General features: G+C 43.7%; 1 protein-coding gene across 2 annotated transcripts; it reads right to left on the bottom strand.

Annotated features, from left to right (window-relative positions):
* Window positions 1–2,159: 2,159 nt before the first annotated feature.
* On the bottom strand, window positions 2,160–21,042 carry LOC136551666 (transcription factor MYB88-like). Of its 2 annotated transcripts, XM_066543213.1 has the most exons (6): window positions 20,664–21,042; window positions 20,530–20,595; window positions 19,581–19,921; window positions 14,989–15,044; window positions 14,699–14,878; window positions 2,160–2,373 (listed from the first exon to the last, which is right to left on the bottom strand). In XM_066543213.1, exons 3-6 carry the CDS (start codon window positions 19,623–19,625, stop codon window positions 2,313–2,315), a joined length of 342 nt encoding a protein of 113 aa, XP_066399310.1. In that variant the 5' UTR covers window positions 19,626–19,921; window positions 20,530–20,595; window positions 20,664–21,042; the 3' UTR covers window positions 2,160–2,312. The 2 variants fall into 2 exon arrangements, 1 of the variants encoding a protein (XP_066399310.1); XR_010782653.1 differs by lacking the exons at window positions 2,160–2,373; window positions 14,699–14,878; window positions 14,989–15,044 and adding an exon at window positions 16,923–16,937 and having other exon boundaries at window positions 20,664–21,039.
* Window positions 21,043–21,246: the final 204 nt, after the last annotated feature.

Here is a 21,246-nt window from a genome sequence, read left to right as displayed (position 1 = left end):
TAAACTCTCCAGTCATGAACATCTCAAACTCATTAGCCATCATTCTTCCAAACTCTTCACAAAAGTCTTGATTGGTTGATCCAAAGATAATGTCATCAACATATATTTGTAACACAAACAAATCTTTTTCAATCTTCTTGGTAAAAAGAGTGGTGTCAACCTTGCCCATAATGAACCCCTTGGAGAGGAGGAAATCTCTCAACCTCTTATACCATGCCCTAGGTGCTTGCTTCAAAACATACAATGCCTTCTTCAACTTGTACACATGGTTGGCTTCTTATCATCTTCAAAACCAGGAGGTTGCTCAACAGATACTTCTTCATTGATGTAGCCATTGAGAAATGCACTCTTGACATCCATTTGATAGAGCTTGATGTTGTGGGCACAAGCATAGGCTAGCAAGATTCTAATTGCTTCCAATCTAGCAACCGTCGCATATGTTTCTCCAAAGTCAAGACCTTCCACTTGTGTGTGACCTTGTGCTACCCATCTTGTTTTGTTCCTTACTACTATCCTATCTTGATCTTGCTTGTTTCTATAGATCCATTTGGTTCCAAACACATTATGGTTCTTTGGTCTCTCAACTAACTCCCATACTTGATTTCAAGTGAAGTTGTTCAATTCTTCATGCATTGCATTCACCCAATCAACATCCATCGGTGCTTCTTCTATCTTTTTTGGTTCAATGGATGACATAAATGAGAAATGCTCATAAAATAAAGCTAGTCTTGATCTTGTTTGTACACCCCTAGAAATATCTCTAATTATAGTGTCCAATGGATGATCTCTTGCAATATTAGTTGGTTGGAGTATTGGAACTTGATTGCTTGCACTTGCTTTGATCATTAGGTTGAGATGATGAGCTAGCCACACAATCTTGCATATTGTCATGAGAGCCACTTGTGCTTGCTTGATATGTATCATCTTGCACATTTGAGTTAGAGAGCACTTGTACTTGATTATTTTCTTCATTATTCACTTGCCTAGGCCTCAATGCATCAATATCCATGTTCTTCATAACATTTGAAAGTTGAATGCCTCTAACATCTTTAGGATTCTCATTCTCATCTTGAGAACCCTTGGTTTCATCAAATTCAACATCATGAACTTCTTCAAGAGTACCACTTGCCAAATTCCAAACTCTATATGCTTTGCTAGTGGTTGAATATCCAAGCAAGAATCCTTCATCACATGTTTGTCAAACTTGCTCAATATAGTGCCTTTCTTCAATATATAGCATTTATAACCAAAGACCCAAAAATATGCAATGTTGGGTTTTCTACCATTCAAGAGCTCATAAGGTGTCTTCTCTTTTAATGGGTGACAATAGAGTCGGTTGCTACAATAGTAAGCCATGTTGATTGCTTCGGCCCAAAAGGATTGACTCACATTGTACTCACTAAGCACAGACCTTGCCATATCAATGAGTGTTCTATTTTTCCTCTCAACAAGGCTATTTGATTATGGAGTATACTTAGGCCGAGAATTGATGTCTAATTCTAAACTCATCACACAACTCATCAATTCTAGTGTTCTTGAACTCACTACCATTGTCACTTCTAACTCTCTTGATGGTTGTTTGAAATTCATTGTGTATGCCCTTGACAAATGATTTGAAAGTTGTAAATACATCACTTTTGTCCACTAGAAAGAATGTCTAAGTGTATCTAGTATAGTCATTCACTATCATAAAGCCATACTTATTTCCACCGATGCTAGTGTATTGTGTTGGCCCAATCCAAATCTATGTGCAATAACTCAAATGCTTTGCTAGTGCTCATTATGCTCTTCATAGGATGGGTGTTTCCAACTTATTTGCCTGACTTGACAAGAGCTACAAAGTTTGTCCTTCTCAAATACCACATCTTTTAAGCCTCTAACTAGATCATGTTTAATCAATCTATTCAATTGTTTCATTCCAATATGACCAAGCCTTCTATGCCATAACGAGCCCATACTAGACTTAGTGAACAAGCATGTTGTCAATTGAGCTTCACTAGCATTGAAATAAACCAAGTATAGATTCTCATATCTAAACCCTTTAAAGATCAAATTAGAGCCATCTACACTTATGATCTCTATATCATCTACTCCAAATATGCATTTGAATCTAAGATTACACAATTGAGCCATAGATAGTAAATTAAAGTTCAAGCTCTCTACTAGCAACACATTAGATGTGCTCAAGTCATTGGATATTACAATCTTACCAAGCCCTTTGACCTTGCCTTTGCCATTGTCACCAAATGTGATACTATCATAACCATTGCTATCATTGGTGTTGATTGAGTTGAACATTCTTGCATCACCGGTCATGTGTTGAGTGCACCCGCTATCAAAAACCCAATGCCTTCCTCCAGCTTTGTAATTGACCTACAAAAGAAGATCAATTCTTTTTAGGTACCCAAACTTGCTTGGGTCCTTGAAGGTTAGTGACTAAGCTCTTTGGCACCCAAATGGCTTTCTTCTTTGAGCCCACAATTGGAGTACCAACAAACTTAGCATGCACCCCATTAACACCCTTGGTGAGCAAATAACAAGAACCAAACTTAATTGAGGATACATTTGTTTGCTTGTTCTTATTCTTGCAATATTACTCTATATGCCTAACTTGCTTGCATCTATTATAAAACCGACTATTATTCTTCATAAAACTAGTCTTATAAGGAGCGAAGGCCACCTTGTCCTTCTTGGTGGTATAGCCCAATCCCTATTTTTGAGAGAAAATCTTTGGCTACCCAAGCACTTTAGCAAACGAGCCTCATCACCATAGGCATTGCCTAAGGCACGAGTGAGCTCATTGACCTCCTTCTTGAGGGTCCCATTCTCAACCATTAGTGAGGCATCACAAGTGAAACCATCACAACTAGATGTGGTGAAAGTGGATGATGAGCTACATGAAGGGTTAGTGGAAGCAACAACAATAGGCTTATAGAATGGTTCATCAATGAAGTCACATGTTAAGCCTTTGTCACATGTTACAACATGCTCCTTCTCCTTCTGCTCATCAAGTAGAGAGGAATGAGCTTTTTTAAGCTTCTTGTGAGCCTTGCCAAGCTTCTCATGGGATTCCTCTAGCCTCTCATGAGATGCATTGAGCTCATCAAAGGCTTCCTTAAGGGCTTTTAGTTCCTTACGCAAGTCTTTGCATTCCTTTCTCTTAATGTCAAAATGTTCTTTAGAATCTTCCAACATGTCAATTAGTTCATCTTTAGTGGGTTCATCATCATCATCACTTTCACTTTCATTATCATGTTCCTCATCATATCCGTCATTACAAGTTTGTACCTTAGTGGCCTTAGTCATGAAGCAAGTTAATGGAGTGTCGAAGAGAGAAGGCTTCTTATTATGGCAATGCTTGCAAGAGCCTTCTTCTTGGTGGTCTTGTCATCATCACTATCATAATCATCACTTGAGGAAGCATTACTATCCCAAGTGACCACATATGAACCACCCTTCTTCTTCTTCTTGAAGATCATCTTATCCTTCTTCTCCTTCTTGTCCTTCTTCTTGCCCTTCTTGTCATCATCTTCATTCTGGCTATTGTAGGGGCATTGAGCAACAAGATGATCTTTGCTACTACACTTGAAGCACCTCCTTGCTTCATCCTTACTCTTGGATGATGACTTCTTCCTTCTTGCACGATAGCCCTTCTTCGCCATGAACTTACCAAATCTCTTCACAAAGAGCTTCTCATCATCAAACTCATCAAAGCATGAGTCTTCATCTTCACTTGATGAATCTTGCTTTGCCTTGCCCTTGGATGATGTGGCCTTGAATGCCACACTCTTCTTCTTCTCATCCTTCTTTTCATCTTTTCTTCTCCTTCTTCTCTTCCTTCTCATAATGATCTCTATATGTATCATCGATCATCATATCTCCTAATACTTGGTTTGGTGTCATGGTGTTCAAACCACTCCTCACTAGAATAGTAACCAATGTGCCAAATCTAGAGGGTAGACATCTCAAGAACTTATGAGAAAAGTCATTGTCCTTCACTTCTTCTCAAAGTGCTTTGAGATCATTCACTAGCACTTAGAGCCTATGAAACATCTCCGGTACACTCTCATCATCCTTCATCTTGAAGCTAGCAAACTTCTCCTTGAGGATATATGCCTTAGCACCCTTCACCGTTTGTGTGCCCTTAAATGACTCCTCTAACTTCTTCCATGCCTCATGAGCCATCTCAATATTTTTTATTTGCTCAAATATCCTCTCATCCAATGCATCATGAATGGTACTAAAAGCAATGTCATTGTTTTGGAGAAGCACTTCTTCGACCGTAGAGGAAGCTTCGAGATTTGCTATCCTCAATCTTGGTCTCCACCACCTTCCATACCTTTCTATTGATTGACTTAATGTATGTTGTCATCTTAGCCTTCCAATAAGGATAATTGGAGCCATCAAATTAGAGTAGCTTCTTGGTGTTGTTGGTTTGAGCCATTTTGACACCAAAGGCTGTTAAGCCTCAAATCACGGTGACCACGGCTCTGATACCACATGAAAGGTCCTAATGGCTAGAGGGGGGTGAATAGCCTATAAAAAATACAAGCCTCCTATCCATAGTTCTAGTTGTCTATGATCTCTATAACACATAAGAGGCTAAGTCACTACCATTAAGTTAGTGAGCTCTCAAAGACTAACTAAAGAGCCTCACTAACCACTAGACAAGACACAAGCTAGCTCTCAAAACTAATTACACTAAAGAGCTTAGCTACACTAGGAATGTAAGTACAATGGTAAGGTAGTGAAGATATACCGACATGGCAAGCGACAGACAATCAATCACAATGAATACCAATGAAATCCTCAGAGACAAGATGACATAATGATTTTTCACCAAGGTTCACTTGCTTGCCGGCAAGCTAGTCTTCATTGTGGCGATTCACTCATGTAGAGATTCACGCGCTATAGGCATCACACGCCTAACCCATAATCAGGTGCCGCACAACCAACACAAGATGAGAATCCACAAGTCACGAACAATCCACTAGAGTACCTTACCGTGGGCTAAATGGATGCGTCAGTCAAGAGTGACCAGAGGCACACCTCTATCGTCCTATTGGTGTTGTTGATTTGAGCCATTTTGACACCGAAGGTTGTTAAGCCTTAAATCACGATGACTGCGGATCTAATACCACTTAAAAGGTCCTAATGGCTAGAGGGGGGTGAATAGCCTATAAAAATTTCTACAACACTTAAGTCAAGTGGTTAGACAATTAAGAAGCGAAGCGAGTGTTGCGCTAGCCTACTAAAAAATGCAAGCCTCCTATCCAAAGTTCTAGTTGTCTATGATCTCTATAACACACAAGAGGCTAAGTCACTACCACTAAGTTAGTGAGCTCTCAAAGACTAACAAAAGAGCCTCACTAACCACTAGACAAGATGATGAGGACATCACTCACCGTCATGCAAGGTCCAATGACCCGGGCTCGAATGCGTCAACTCAATTTAGAGGTGAGCTCGTTCTTAAGCGATCATTTTCATACTTTTGAGAATAGACTACTACCTAATGATGTTATCTTGCTTAGGAACATTGGAGAGGGTCATGAGGGACTTAGAGGAAGAGGTGGAGGCATTGATGACCAGCAAGGACGTTCAACAAAAACCGGAGGCCCGGTCCAACATGATTTCGAGTCAGCCTCAGCCTCTAGGACCAGTCTGCCTTAAACTGGTCACCCAGGACGCATCCGGACTCCGTTTTCGACGATCCACATATGATTGGAAAGCTAATTTGATAAGGAAGCCAATCCAAGTGGTCTCACATCAAAATACCTACAGAATCAATGGAAATCGTTGAAACAAGTCAGCATCCAGAATCTGCCAGGGTGCTGCAACACCGTCTTTTGGTCCGTTGGACCGTGTATCGTGTTTGGGCCCATTAGGGGACGCGTCTAGGGTAGGTGACGACCCTAAGACCTTTATAATCATACGTCACTGCCATCATTAGGTTTTGGGTTTTGCTTAGATTAATCTGTTAAGAACAGTTTTGACGTTCATCAGTTTGTGAGACCCCAACTTTGTAAGATTAATCATTCATCTGCAATTTGGTTGCTTTCTTTCTTGTTCTTGCTTGTGTTCTTCGTTGCGTAGGCAGAGATTAGCCTTCTTGGCGAGGTCAACTGGATTCATGTCTCGGTTGATAACCAGAGGAGTTGTGGTACTAAGATTGCAGGGTTCGATCTTTTGATTTGAAGCTGGATCGGTGTGTCATTCTCCGCCACAACGATAGTTACCACTACCTGACGAAAGATCAGGATCCCTGCTCCTATTACAAGACACAAGCTAGCTCTCAAAACTAATTACACTAAAGAGCTTAGCTACACTAGAAATGTAAGTATAATGGTAAGGTAGTGAAGATATATCGACATGGCAAGCGACAGACAATCAATCACAATGAATACCAATGAAATCCTCGGAGACAAGATGACACAATGATTTTTCACTGAGGTTCACTTGCTTGCCAGCAAGCTAGTCTCTGTTGTGGCGATTCACTCATGTGGAGGTTCATGCGCTTATAGGCATCACACATCTAACCCGCAATCGGGTGCCGCACAACCAACACAAGATGAGGATCCACAAGCCATGAGCAATCCACTATAGTACCTTACTATGGGCTAAATGGACGCACCGGTCAAGAGTGACAGGAGGCATGCCTCTAGCGTTCGGTCGCCTGATGAGCACCATGTGGCTCTGGCTTCAAACCTATGCCGCCTGATTTCAACGGTCGACTGCGCCCGTGCCACACTTAAGTAGCGACCGAACGCAGCACACAAGCGACCGGGCGTGCCTTCATAGCGACCGCTCTCACGTGCCCGCGCCTCCTGCACTTCAAGACCTGACGCGCTACACAAACGACTAGACGCTCCACCACTACGTGTCCGATCACTTCCAGAGAGCATCTAGACAAGGAAAATCATGACCGGACATGTTAGGTGAAGCATGACCGGATGCAGTCCAAAGTCCGATCTTTCCTGGACAATTCCTTTGCCTTGCGTCACCATACGCAATTGTTGACAGAACACAGAAGCGGCATGTCCGATCACCTCCTCACGCCAGCGTTCGATCAACAAACCGACAATGCGCCTCACTACCCTGATGATCGGACGCACCCAACGCCAAGTCCGGTCACTACACGACTAGCGTCCGGTCAATGAAAAACAGCGCCACCTCAACTCAAGCTTCGCCACCCTTGCTCAAATATGCTAACCACCAAGTGTATCACCTTGTGCATGTATGTTAGCATATTTTCACAAACATTTTCAAGGGTGTTAGCACTCACTTGAATCTAAATACATATGCAATAAGTTAGAACATCTAGTGGCACTTTGATAACTGCATTTCGATATGAGTTTCACCCCTCTTAATAGTACAACTATCTATCCTAAATGTGGTCACACTCGCTAAGTGTCTCGATCACCAAAACAAAGAGCTCCTATGGATATCACCTTTGCCTTGAGCTTTTTGTTTTTCTCTTTCTCCATTTCTAAGTCCAAGCACTTGATCACCATGGCCATCACTCCCTTCATGATCATCATCATTTGCTCCACCACTTGACATGTGCTACCCTATCTCATGATTACTTAGAGCAATAGGTTAGCACATAGGGTTTTTATCAATTCACCAAAACTAAACTAGAGCTTTCAAACATGGCCCTGAGGGGCGTTGGCGGTGGGAGGTAGCGCGTGCACGATGCTCTAGAGCACCCCGTTGCAGACCCTAAGCACAATGGTGTCCACGCAAGGCGTGCGAAGCTGAGCTCGTCGGTCACCGGGAGCAGCGCCTCATTGCAGACCCCGAGCACGACGGCATCCACGGCGCGGTGGAATGGTCCTAATATGGCTAGGGGGTGAATAGCCTATTTAAAAACTCTACAAAGCACTAGAGCAATTGTTTAGTACAACAAATGGTGTAATGCAATTTTGCTCTAGCTCTACAAGGGTTATAAACCACCTATCCCAAAAATTCTAGTTGCTATGATCACTAGGCACACAAAAAAGCTAAGTCACTACTCACTAAGCTAGTGTGCTCTCAAAGACTAACTAAAGAGTCACACTAACCAAACTAACAAGCTCTCAAAAACTAACTACACTAAAGAGCTTGGCAACTAGTTTGTAAGAAATATAAGCGAGTGATTAGGGTGATTATACTGCCATGTCGAGGAATGGACCAATCACAATATGAAGGCAATCCAATCACCAGGAGAAATCCAATCACACAAGGGGCACAAGATTTTTCTCCTAGGGTTCATGTGCTTGCCGGCATGCTAGTCGTCATTGTGTCGACCAACACTTGGTGGTTTGACGGCTAATAGGTATCACACACCTAGGCAACATATGGTGCCGCAAGAACCTACCCACAAGTGAGGTAACTCAATGACATGAGCAATTTACTAGAGTTGCCTTTGGCGCTCCACCGGGAAAGGCACAAGACCCTCACAATCACCGGGAGATGGCCACGAACAATCATCAACTTGTGTCGATGCTCCTTTGCTGTTCCAAGCCGTCTAGGTAGCGGCAACCACCAAGAGTAACAAGAACTCCACAGCCACAACGATCCCCAAGTGCCACTAGATGCAATCACTCAAGCAAATACACTTGGAATCACTCACAATCTCACTATCATGATGAATCAATGATGGAGATGAGTGGGAGATGTTTGCTTAGGTTCAGAAGGATGTATCATAGGTGAAAATGTCCAAGAGGGTGAGCCCAAGGTGTCCAAGACCTCCACTAGCCGTTACACTCTTGGAGCAACTGAACCGTGGAACTGGACCTAGGGTCCAGACCACTACAGTACGGGTCAGGTTCACAGGATTGCACCACCAGTCCCTCCATTCAACATCGTCTGCTCATCTCCAATGGTCAAACATGTGCGCACACAGCACCTTTGGACTGGACCCAAACAACAGAACCGAACCCATGCGCACTCAGGGTCCGGAAGGATCCAGTAAGCATCCTGAGAGCCAAATTGGCTCTAGACCCGGTCCGCTCTTGGCTTTCGGACCACACATAGTGTGGGTCCAGAACTCCTCCGCGTGCCACTTCACCTCCTCGCTCGCTCCCGCCATAGCCGGACCCAAGCGCCTAAGTCCGAACTCACCATGCGTCTAAGTCTGGAGCACTCGTGGCTCAGCTCTGCTCTCAGCCTCCTCTGCTCAGTCCAACCTGACCCAACCAAGATGGTCTAGAACCCCTACTAAGCAGGGTCTGGAACAGCTGTCAGTCCTCCATGAGCCTAGGGTTAGGTTCCGAACCCATCCAGAGATGGTCTGGACCCCCTAAACCTTCGGGTTTGGTTCTCACCTCATTCTCCTTTTCATTTTCTATCTCCTCAACCGCTTCACCCTTGCTTTCAAGTTGCTAACCACAAAGTGAAGAACTTGTGTGCTCGTGTGTTAGCATTTTTTTAAAGCAATTTTCAAGGGTCAAATGTTAGCACACTAGGTCCCTAAATGCATATACAAGAATCATGTCACCTAGTGGCACTCGATAACCGCTCCAAAGATTTCCCCTCTTTCACTATACCACAACCCAGATTTAGCGCCACACGGTGGGTTGTTATAAGCCATTTCAATGACCTACGGTCGGTCGTTATAAATCTATAGCGACACTTATATCTACCATTGATACTGGCGTTGTTATAAACTTTTAATGTCCAACGTACTTTTAACGACTGACCGTCTAACTTTATGTATAAGATATAACGACATACTTACTGCCGCCTTTTATAAACTTATAACGACACACTGTCTTATGATATATATTTATAGCGACCAACTGCCTAACGCTATCCATACAAAAAAAACATATAATACCATTTCTTGTTTATATGTTAACCATACAATCAACACTAACTATATCATACATTCGAACAATACAATCATGAAACACATAAACTGGACCAATGCTCACAAGTTATATTAAAGCCATCATAATATGTCATGCCATTTTACACATAATTCATGGCAACCAAAAGCTAAGATGAAATAAGTTTGGCCAAAATGCTAGACTAGAGATATTCGGTTCCACAGCCCATGTCTCAGTTTGCTTCCACTCTACAAAATGATCCATCTCTAGTAAGTCCAAACAAAAGTTTTCATCTATAGCTAGGATGTCCAAAACACGTCGTCATGAGCACTTTCATCCAATCATTGGCTGCAGTCTACTTCTAGCTATTTCCTCCCACCACCTGTAAATAAAAGTTGAAATTCATAAAAAAACAACCTAAAACTTCATAAAAGGCACCGGTTAGCAGGCGGCACCAACACCAGCACCATGCACAAACAACCATCAAGTAATACTCTATATGATTTTAGCTATGGTTTAACAGGCAGCACAAACAGCCAGCAGATAATACTAGTCATAGTTTTTAAGGCATTGCCTAGGCGATGACTAGTCGTCCGAGCGGATTTTCGAGTGCGGCGTCCTTCTCGCTGAGGCGGACACCGCGGACGTAAAAGGCGTGGGGAAAGAGCGGCGCCACGCGCTCGAGCGGGCGGGAAAAGAGCGGCGCGACTACACCTCCCACAAGCGACCGGGCGTGCCTTCATAGCGACCGCTCTCACGTGCCCGCGCCTCCTGCACTTCAAGACCTGACGCGCTACACAAACGACTAGACGCTCCACCACTACGTGTCCGATCACTTCCAGAGAGCATCTAGACAAGGAAAATCATGACCGGACATGTTAGGTGAAGCATGACCGGATGCAGTCCAAAGTCCGATCTTTCCTGGACAATTCCTTTGCCTTGCGTCACCATACGCAATTGTTGACAGAACACAGAAGCGGCATGTCCGATCACCTCCTCACGCCAGCGTTCGATCAACAAACCGACAATGCGCCTCACTACCCTGATGATCGGACGCACCCAACGCCAAGTCCGGTCACTACACGACTAGCGTCCGGTCAATGAAAAACAGCGCCACCTCAACTCAAGCTTCGCCACCCTTGCTCAAATATGCTAACCACCAAGTGTATCACCTTGTGCATGTATGTTAGCATATTTTCACAAACATTTTCAAGGGTGTTAGCACTCACTTGAATCTAAATACATATGCAATAAGTTAGAACATCTAGTGGCACTTTGATAACTGCATTTCGATATGAGTTTCACCCCTCTTAATAGTACAACTATCTATCCTAAATGTGGTCACACTCGCTAAGTGTCTCGATCACCAAAACAAAGAGCTCCTATGGATATCACCTTTGCCTTGAGCTTTTTGTTTTTCTCTTTCTCCATTTCTAAGTCCAAGCACTTGATCACCATGGCCATCACTCCCTTCATGATCATCATCATTTGCTCCACCACTTGACATGTGCTACCCTATCTCATGATTACTTAGAGCAATAGGTTAGCACATAGGGTTTTTATCAATTCACCAAAACTAAACTAGAGCTTTCAAACATGGCCCTGAGGGGCGTTGGCGGTGGGAGGTAGCGCGTGCACGATGCTCTAGAGCACCCCGTTGCAGACCCTAAGCACAATGGTGTCCACGCAAGGCGTGCGAAGCTGAGCTCGTCGGTCACCGGGAGCAGCGCCTCATTGCAGACCCCGAGCACGACGGCATCCACGGCGCGGTGGAATGGTCCTAATATGGCTAGGGGGTGAATAGCCTATTTAAAAACTCTACAAAGCACTAGAGCAATTGTTTAGTACAACAAATGGTGTAATGCAATTTTGCTCTAGCTCTACAAGGGTTATAAACCACCTATCCCAAAAATTCTAGTTGCTATGATCACTAGGCACACAAAAAAGCTAAGTCACTACTCACTAAGCTAGTGTGCTCTCAAAGACTAACTAAAGAGTCACACTAACCAAACTAACAAGCTCTCAAAAACTAACTACACTAAAGAGCTTGGCAACTAGTTTGTAAGAAATATAAGCGAGTGATTAGGGTGATTATACTGCCATGTCGAGGAATGGACCAATCACAATATGAAGGCAATCCAATCACCAGGAGAAATCCAATCACACAAGGGGCACAAGATTTTTCTCCTAGGGTTCATGTGCTTGCCGGCATGCTAGTCGTCATTGTGTCGACCAACACTTGGTGGTTTGACGGCTAATAGGTATCACACACCTAGGCAACATATGGTGCCGCAAGAACCTACCCACAAGTGAGGTAACTCAATGACATGAGCAATTTACTAGAGTTGCCTTTGGCGCTCCACCGGGAAAGGCACAAGACCCTCACAATCACCGGGAGATGGCCACGAACAATCATCAACTTGTGTCGATGCTCCTTTGCTGTTCCAAGCCGTCTAGGTAGCGGCAACCACCAAGAGTAACAAGAACTCCACAGCCACAACGATCCCCAAGTGCCACTAGATGCAATCACTCAAGCAAATACACTTGGAATCACTCACAATCTCACTATCATGATGAATCAATGATGGAGATGAGTGGGAGATGTTTGCTTAGGTTCAGAAGGATGTATCATAGGTGAAAATGTCCAAGAGGGTGAGCCCAAGGTGTCCAAGACCTCCACTAGCCGTTACACTCTTGGAGCAACTGAACCGTGGAACTGGACCTAGGGTCCAGACCACTACAGTACGGGTCAGGTTCACAGGATTGCACCACCAGTCCCTCCATTCAACATCGTCTGCTCATCTCCAATGGTCAAACATGTGCGCACACAGCACCTTTGGACTGGACCCAAACAACAGAACCGAACCCATGCGCACTCAGGGTCCGGAAGGATCCAGTAAGCATCCTGAGAGCCAAATTGGCTCTAGACCCGGTCCGCTCTTGGCTTTCGGACCACACATAGTGTGGGTCCAGAACTCCTCCGCGTGCCACTTCACCTCCTCGCTCGCTCCCGCCATAGCCGGACCCAAGCGCCTAAGTCCGAACTCACCATGCGTCTAAGTCTGGAGCACTCGTGGCTCAGCTCTGCTCTCAGCCTCCTCTGCTCAGTCCAACCTGACCCAACCAAGATGGTCTAGAACCCCTACTAAGCAGGGTCTGGAACAGCTGTCAGTCCTCCATGAGCCTAGGGTTAGGTTCCGAACCCATCCAGAGATGGTCTGGACCCCCTAAACCTTCGGGTTTGGTTCTCACCTCATTCTCCTTTTCATTTTCTATCTCCTCAACCGCTTCACCCTTGCTTTCAAGTTGCTAACCACAAAGTGAAGAACTTGTGTGCTCGTGTGTTAGCATTTTTTAAAGCAATTTTCAAGGGTCAAATGTTAGCACACTAGGTCCCTAAATGCATATACAAGAATCATGTCACCTAGTGGCACTCGATAACCGCTCCAAAGATTTCCCCTCTTTCACTATACCACAACCCAGATTTAGCGCCACACGGTGGGTTGTTATAAGCCATTTCAATGACCTACGGTCGGTCGTTATAAATCTATAGCGACACTTATATCTACCATTGATACTGGCGTTGTTATAAACTTTTAATGTCCAACGTACTTTTAACGACTGACCGTCTAACTTTATGTATAAGATATAACGACATACTTACTGCCGCCTTTTATAAACTTATAACGACACACTGTCTTATGATATATATTTATAGCGACCAACTGCCTAACGCTATCCATACAAAAAAACATATAATACCATTTCTTGTTTATATGTTAACCATACAATCAACACTAACTATATCATACATTCGAACAATACAATCATGAAACACATAAACTGGACCAATGCTCACAAGTTATATTAAAGCCATCATAATATGTCATGCCATTTTACACATAATTCATGGCAACCAAAAGCTAAGATGAAATAAGTTTGGCCAAAATGCTAGACTAGAGATATTCGGTTCCACAGCCCATGTCTCAGTTTGCTTCCACTCTACAAAATGATCCATCTCTAGTAAGTCCAAACAAAAGTTTTCATCTATAGCTAGGATGTCCAAAACACGTCGTCATGAGCACTTTCATCCAATCATTGGCTGCAGTCTACTTCTAGCTATTTCCTCCCACCACCTGTAAATAAAAGTTGAAATTCATAAAAAAACAACCTAAAACTTCATAAAAGGCACCGGTTAGCAGGCGGCACCAACACCAGCACCATGCACAAACAACCATCAAGTAATACTCTATATGATTTTAGCTATGGTTTAACAGGCAGCACAAACAGCCAGCAGATAATACTAGTCATAGTTTTTAAGGCATTGCCTAGGCGATGACTAGTCGTCCGAGCGGATTTTCGAGTGCGGCGTCCTTCTCGCTGAGGCGGACACCGCGGACGTAAAAGGCGTGGGGAAAGAGCGGCGCCACGCGCTCGAGCGGGCGGGAAAAGAGCGGCGCGACTACACCTCCCGCCAAAGCTCCCAATCCCCATCGCGTCTGAGAGAGCGAGAGAGGAGAGGGAAAGGAAGGAGAGGGAGGAAGAGAGGAGAGGGCGGCGATGCACCTCAAATCCGACGGCGGCGGCGGCGGCACAGGCGACTGCCCCCGCGCAAGTACATCCATGCGACTCTGCTCCACTGCTGAGGCCACCCGTCCCATCCACGCGCCTCTGCTCCGCTGCTGACTGCTGAGGCCGCCCGTCCCGTCCGCGCGCCTCTACTCCGCTGCTGACTGCTGAGGCTGCCCGTCCCGTCCGCGTGACTCTGCTCCGCTGCTGAGGCCGCCCGTCTGCGCAAGTCCGACTCCAGGCGTCGTCCTGCTTCTGCTCTGCTCTGCTCCGCGACTCTGCTCTGCTTAATATGTAAGTTCAGCTTGTGTTTTACATACCTCATCTGCTTAATATGTAGCAAGGAGGCAACTCCGCCTGGTGTCAAGCCTTCTGTTTCTGTGAGAACCCTCTTTGCATTTGAGTTGGAACATGGCACACCATTTTCTTGGTATAGCTCCTCATCCTTGGCCCTCCTTTTGCACAGAGTAGAAAAGCGATTCTTCACTGCATTGTCAGTTCTGTTGTAGCCAAACCCAAAAATACATAAGCCATAAACCTTAGTTCACAAATCTCATTTTATCCTTTTTTTCAAATTGCAATAAACAGCAATCTAATAAGAAAAACACACCTTCCAGAGACAACTTTTACAATTTCAGTCCACTTGTTTCCAAGAACCTTTTGAGCCTGCATAACAGTGACAAGCTGATAAGAATATACAGTTGGACGGTTTAGAAGCTTACAGCAAGAACAAACAATTTTGAAGATAACGGTAAAACAAACTGTATAGGAGGTTTCTAATTCCCATGTGCCGCCACAAAATCTACCAAAATACAAGTGCAGACAAACTAAAGGATTAGAACTGATACCACACAACTGCAATGCATGTCTGAACTTTGCTGCATAGTTGGAATGGATAGCTCACAGGCTCATAGATGAAACCATATGTACAGTTTGCTAGTTTTTTTTATCTATTGTCCTGCTAGTATTTTTTTTGAGACTTGCCATTGCCAACTTGCTAATTTTTTTTCTAATGCTAGAATGGCAACCATAAGTCCACCTTCTGTCAATAATGAGAACTATGATCCTAAGGTAGACAAAGCAAGAAAGGCCAACTCAAATGATCCAGGCTGGAAGTATGGATATTGGGCAAACCTTCAGAAGCCAGATAAGGTGACATGTACTCTTTGTGACACTGAGGTTTCTGGAGGGATAAAAAGGTTGAAGCAGCATCTGGCAGGTGGATATAGAGATGCAAAAATGTGTCCTAAGACCACCACTGCCATTAGGAAGGAGATGAGAGATTACTTGGAATCCAATAAGAGGAGAAGGCCATTGTTCAACGAAGAGGGTGATGAGCCACCCGAGGAACCAACAGATGTGGTGGTGGTAGATGCAGTAGCAGCCCCAACAGCTAGAGCTAAATCTGTTCAAGCTGAAGACAATGCACCTACAGAATCCCAAGCTTCCAAGGTGCAACCAAGTTCAGGGACTGCAGCTAAACAAAGGCATGCAAATTATTTATTCAAGGCTACTGTAGCAAGCAATACAAAGGCAAAGCTGAAAGGTTAACAAGTCAATTGTTGAGATGCTTCAAAAAACACCTGAAGAACTTGTTGATGAAAGGAGTAAAGGATATTCTCAGCCAACAATTCAGCCAAGATAAGGACCAAAGAGGAGAAGCACTATGTGGATCAGCAGTGGGCCTTGTGGTTCTATGAGGGTGGTGTGCCATTTAATGCAGCAGCAGCAAGACAGTTTGAGATTGCAGTTGAGGCAACTGCACAATTTGGTTCAGGTTACAAGCCTCCTACTCCCCATATGTTAGGTGAACCATTGCTTAAGGATGCTGTGAAATTGACCAGTTCTATGAGGGAGGAACATGAGCAGGCCTGAAGATGTATGGCTGCGCACTTATGTCAGACGGCTGGACTGATAGAGAGGCCACCATTTGATCAACTTCCTTGTGAACAGTCCCTGCAGGGACTTATTTCTTGGAGTCTGTTGATGCATCAAGTGAGGTACATGATGCATTTATACTTGCTGATTTATTGGAGGCAAAGATTGAGGAGATTGGGAAAGACAAGGTGGTTCAAGTTATCACTGATAATGGGGCTAATTACAAGGCAGCTGGTAGAATTCTAATGGAAAGGATTTCTACGCTGTATTGGAGCCCATGTGCTGCACACTGCTTGGATCTTATGCTGGAAGAGATAGGGAACTTGAAGGAATTTAAGAAGCCCATTGCAAGAGCCAAACGTGTCACAACTTTCATCTATAGGCATGGGAGAATTCTTAGTTTGACAAGAGAAAAGACAGGGGCTGATCTTGTGAGACCTGCAGCCACTCGATTTGCCACCTCTTTCCTCACTTTAAAAAGTTTGCACAAGCACAGAGATGCTTTGAAGGCTTTATTTGTTAGTGAAGAATGGTTGGGGAACAAATTGGCAAAAACTGCAGCCGGTCAAGAAGTGCACAACACTGTGCTCTCTATGAAATTTTGGAATTCAGTTGAAGATTGCCTTAGAGCTTCAGCACCTCTGCATATTGTTCTTAGGGTGGTTGATGATGATGAGAGGCCTGCAATGCCAGAGGTTGCAACACTAATGAATCATGCAAAAGAGAAGATCAAGCTTAGCTTTGCTACTGAAAACAAGAAAACCTTGCTCAAGAATATCATTAAGATCATTGAGAAGTGTTGGGTCACACAAATGGACCATCCTTTGTATGGGGCTGCATTGTATTTGAACCTAGGAAGACTGCATTCTCTCATATAAGCTAATGATGATGCAACTAGTTGGGACAGTTAAGAGACTGTTTTCTTGATGTGCTTGGAAGAATGGTGGAGGATGAAGAAATTAGAAGCAAGATTGATGCTCAATCCTTGGACTATGAAGGCATTAGAGGAGATGCATTCTCAAACAAAATGGCCAAGCAAAACCTACAGAATTTGAACCCTCGTACGTGTTGTTTTTCTTATAATTTCAGCAGGTTTTAGTATGTGTAATTTAATTCTAGCAAGTAGCCAAGTATATTTCATCTCAAAATGCTAATATATGTTTGTATTTGACAATATAGTTGATTGGTGGCGTTCATATGGTGGTCGTGCTATTGAACTTCAAAGGTTTGCTAGACGCATTGTTAGTCTTTGTGCTTCATCCTCTGGTTGTGAGAGAAACTGGAGTACATTTGAGTTTGTGAGTAATGCCAACTTCACTAGTCATTGTTTTCTTCTAATTGATTTGTGCTCAGCTAGCCAATTAATGACACATTTATTTGTTGTTTTCCCATTCTTCTTTTGTAGATGCATACAAAGAAAAGAAATAGGTTGTTGCATAAGCGATTAAATGACATTGTGTTTGTTTCCTACAACCGGAAGATGAAGACCAGGTTTCAGTTAAGGCGTCAGAAAAAAGAGAAAATTTTTATCCTTTGGTCATTGAGGAGTTTGATTAGGGACAATGAGTGGGCTGACTCCTCCTATGTTCATCCTAAAGGTGTCCCGTGGGTGTGACAATGGTGACAATGGTAATGGCCTTACATGGGAACTTGTGGATGAAGTTGTTGGTGCATCAAGCTCGCTGCGAGGTCGCAATCTTCCAAGGAATGCCAGCAACAAGCGTGCAAGAAATGGACAGTCAAGGTTGGCTGAACTTGAAGAAGACTTAGGTTTGGCCAATGAAGAAGAGGAAGAGGAAGATCCACATGACGATGCTGATGTGAGTGATTGTGAGCAGGATCCCAATGGCTCCAACGATGGCGGCGAAAACATGGAGGGTCCAAACATCCTTGATGAGTTTGATGACGGATATTGACTGTTGAGAGTTGGCTGCTAGCAGCATATGGCTAGCAGATTTCAGATCTGCACTAGTTATATTTGTGAACCGCTTGTAATTTGGCTAACTATGCCACTAAGACTCTTATCTATATTTCTAGAATGTTTGTAATGTGGCTAACTATGCCACTAAGACTCTTATTTGAGTTTATGGGCTGATGTAATGATGACATATTGATATTTGCTTGTGTCTTTTGTTGCTAAATTTCCTTGCTATTGCTAAATTCCTTATTGTATATGCAGCTTGCTGTTTGGGAGAAGAAAAGAGAGTTCATATCATCAAAAGGTATTTCACTATCCATATTTAATTTGATTACAAACTATTTCTGTTACATAATTATATTAATGAGTCACACATGTTGAAACTTGTTAGGGATTGTATGGCACATGGAAGAAGGCAACCGGAAACAAGAGGATCACTGCTACATGGGCTCCAGAATTGGCAGCAGAAAGGTATGTATAAGTGTATGTTTGTGCTGTCCTATGGAAGGTTAGAGTATATGTATGGCGTCGCCTCGCCGCGCGCCTAACTCGCCTAGGCGTCTGGAAGGGGGTGGAGCGCCGCACCTCGCCTTACCGCCTTAAAAACTATGATACTGGTTTCAACCCATTACAATTTCAGCTATGACACATGGTATTCATTGAATCAAAATTCATTCTCATTTCAGATTTGCTTTAATTTCAGATTTCCCTACACAATTGGAAGTAGGAATTTCAGTTATGATGCATATGCTGTACTTTGAATCAAAAAAGCTATCATAGTTCACAGATCCATGATTTAGTTAATGAGGAGGTGACGAGATGATCTACAGGTGTACTGACATGCTGCAGTGCTGTTAGAGATCTCTTACAAGTTTTTAAGCACAGAACATAGAAGGACATGGCTATCATGAGCAATGAAAAAACTACTGAATTGTTAATCTATCCTAATTTCCATCCATTCATGTACTACTGAAATGTAATCTCTAATTCACACTTTCTCCCTGTAAGTGTAGTACTGTACTCTATGTATAGCATGCAAATATAGATAAAAAATGAGTCAACCATCTTCACGACTTCTCTCTGGTCTCAATAAAATTCAGAAGACAGCCATCTCACTTTCTATTTGCCCATCTCAAGAAATGGTTGACAAAGCAACCAGCAGTAGTGTCCCAAAGATTACTTGAGAGTTCTGATGACAAAGCTACTAGTTTATATTCTGCAGCTGTACAGATTTATTGACAGAAAAACATTTTTTAATGGGACATTGACATGGTGGCGTGGTGGAAATTTAAAGGGTACAAGTTTTCCTAACACAACTAGACTGCTTATAACAGAAAAATGTTCATGGGGTCATTGAGCTTGGTTGTCATAAGACATTGAAAAAGAAAAATAGTTTCAGCACAAACCTTGGTTCGAGGGTCAGGTATAGAAAGGAAGAACTTGCACTTCATTTGGATTTGCAACTCAGGGCATAATAAATAAGGTCATGCCTGCAACACGCCGGCACAGATCATAGAGTCATAGTTCATTACAGGTCTTAATAGTGCACAAATAAAAAAATCACTTCTAAGAAAATATATATCTAACTTCACTGCTGAATTACACTAACACTGTCCAAATGTTCTAAAATGTTGGCTGAGTTAGATAGAGCTTTAGAGATTGCTGATTTCATCTTTCAAGTTCTAAATAGTGGTTATTTGTTTTCACAAGGCAGCAAGAAGTCCCCGGCCTGGAAAGCCTTCTTAATCTGGAAAATGGATAGATAGAAAATATTAGAAGTACTTTACAACTAGAAGGAACCTACTGGAATTGCTTATACAGAAGAACAAATGAAAAAGTTTGGTAAATCCCTCACTACACTGCTATAAATGCATAACATAAGAAGTGCACAAAACTAGCAAGTAACACAAAAAGGATAGAAAGAGTATAAGTTTCTATTTTTAAGCTGGGCAAATTAGCTAACTAGATAGACAATTATCAGATTACACAATTACTACATCACCGGATAGAAATTGCACTTCTTCCTCTGTGCAAGTCACTCAACCAGATATATGCCAAACAAGAACCACTGTTACTACAACAGTGACCAACACTGAGTTTATTATTCATGTGATACATAAAAGAGGCACAATTTGAAGGACCTTAGATAACTATAGCCCCACAGAAATTAAACGAAATGTAAAAGCAAGAGGCATAAATTCATATCATGACCGTTTCTACATTTTTTTTGCAGTGGCACCCATCACAATCAAATAACACTAGCACATGTGACAAATTGGACTATTGACGGTGCAACTACTACAGGCTGCTGTTAAGAAAGCATCGAAAATAAGTCTGTCAACGCAAGAACCCTACAGGCAGACGGGGTCCCTGGCACCAAATCATCATTAGATCTGCTCCTCCTCCCCATCTCCACTGGATCTGCAGCATGGAGATTGAAATCAAATCCAAATCGATTGGATTAGGGTTAGGGAGGAAGGAGAACCTACTGGAGAGGGGTTGCAGCTTCGGGCCCAGATGCGCAGCCGCCAGGGGGCCGGGGACGCGCCGAGCTGGATGAGTGCGCCGCCACCGCCCGAGGTGCGTGTCGCCGTCTTGGGGCCGCGCCAGGCCGCGCCGCCGCCCAGGGTGCACGGATAGGACGAGCTGAGATCGCCGGCCGCTAGCTGAGCGCGCGGAGTAGGCTACCGTTGAGGGCGGGGGCGGCAGGCCGAGGCCGGCAGGCAGGCCGCAGGGGGCGGCTCGCGTGCAGGGACGAAGGCGGCGGCGGCGCGTTTTTTTTTTCTACGAGGAAACCGCGGGCGGCGTCGGGGTGAGAGTGCACGAGGGTGGGGAACTGGGCGACGTCGGGGTGAGATAGGCGCGGTGATGGGCTGGAATGGCGGGCTGTAAAAAAAATTTTCTGACAGGCGGGCTCAAAAAAAAGTTAAGCAGGAAGGGCCCAAATTATAGCGCGCAATTGCAGTCGATCTGTGGCGACGCCCGGTCGTTAAAAGTAGTATATAACGCCTGACCGTCCAGCGTTGAATTGAAATAGAATTAATGACCGACGGTATGTAGCTAAAACGAGAT

The sequence above is a fragment of the Miscanthus floridulus genome, chromosome 4 (genome assembly GCF_019320115.1).
Source record: "Miscanthus floridulus cultivar M001 chromosome 4, ASM1932011v1, whole genome shotgun sequence".
NCBI lineage: Eukaryota > Viridiplantae > Streptophyta > Magnoliopsida > Poales > Poaceae > Miscanthus > Miscanthus floridulus.
This window is presented reverse-complemented; position numbering and strand designations above follow the sequence as displayed.

Coding starts and splice junctions, on each gene's coding strand:
- LOC136551666 (XM_066543213.1), bottom strand. CDS start 19,625: ATGAAGTGCAAGTTCTTCCTTTCTATACCTGACCCTCGAACCAAG. Junction 14,879..14,988: donor GTAAAAGTTGTCTCTGGAAG/GTGTGTTTTTCT, acceptor TGGCTACAACAG/AACTGACAATGCAGTGAAGA. Junction 2,374..14,698: donor CTACATATTAAGCAGATGAG/GTATGTAAAACA, acceptor CTTCTTTTGTAG/GTCAATTACAAAGCTGGAGG.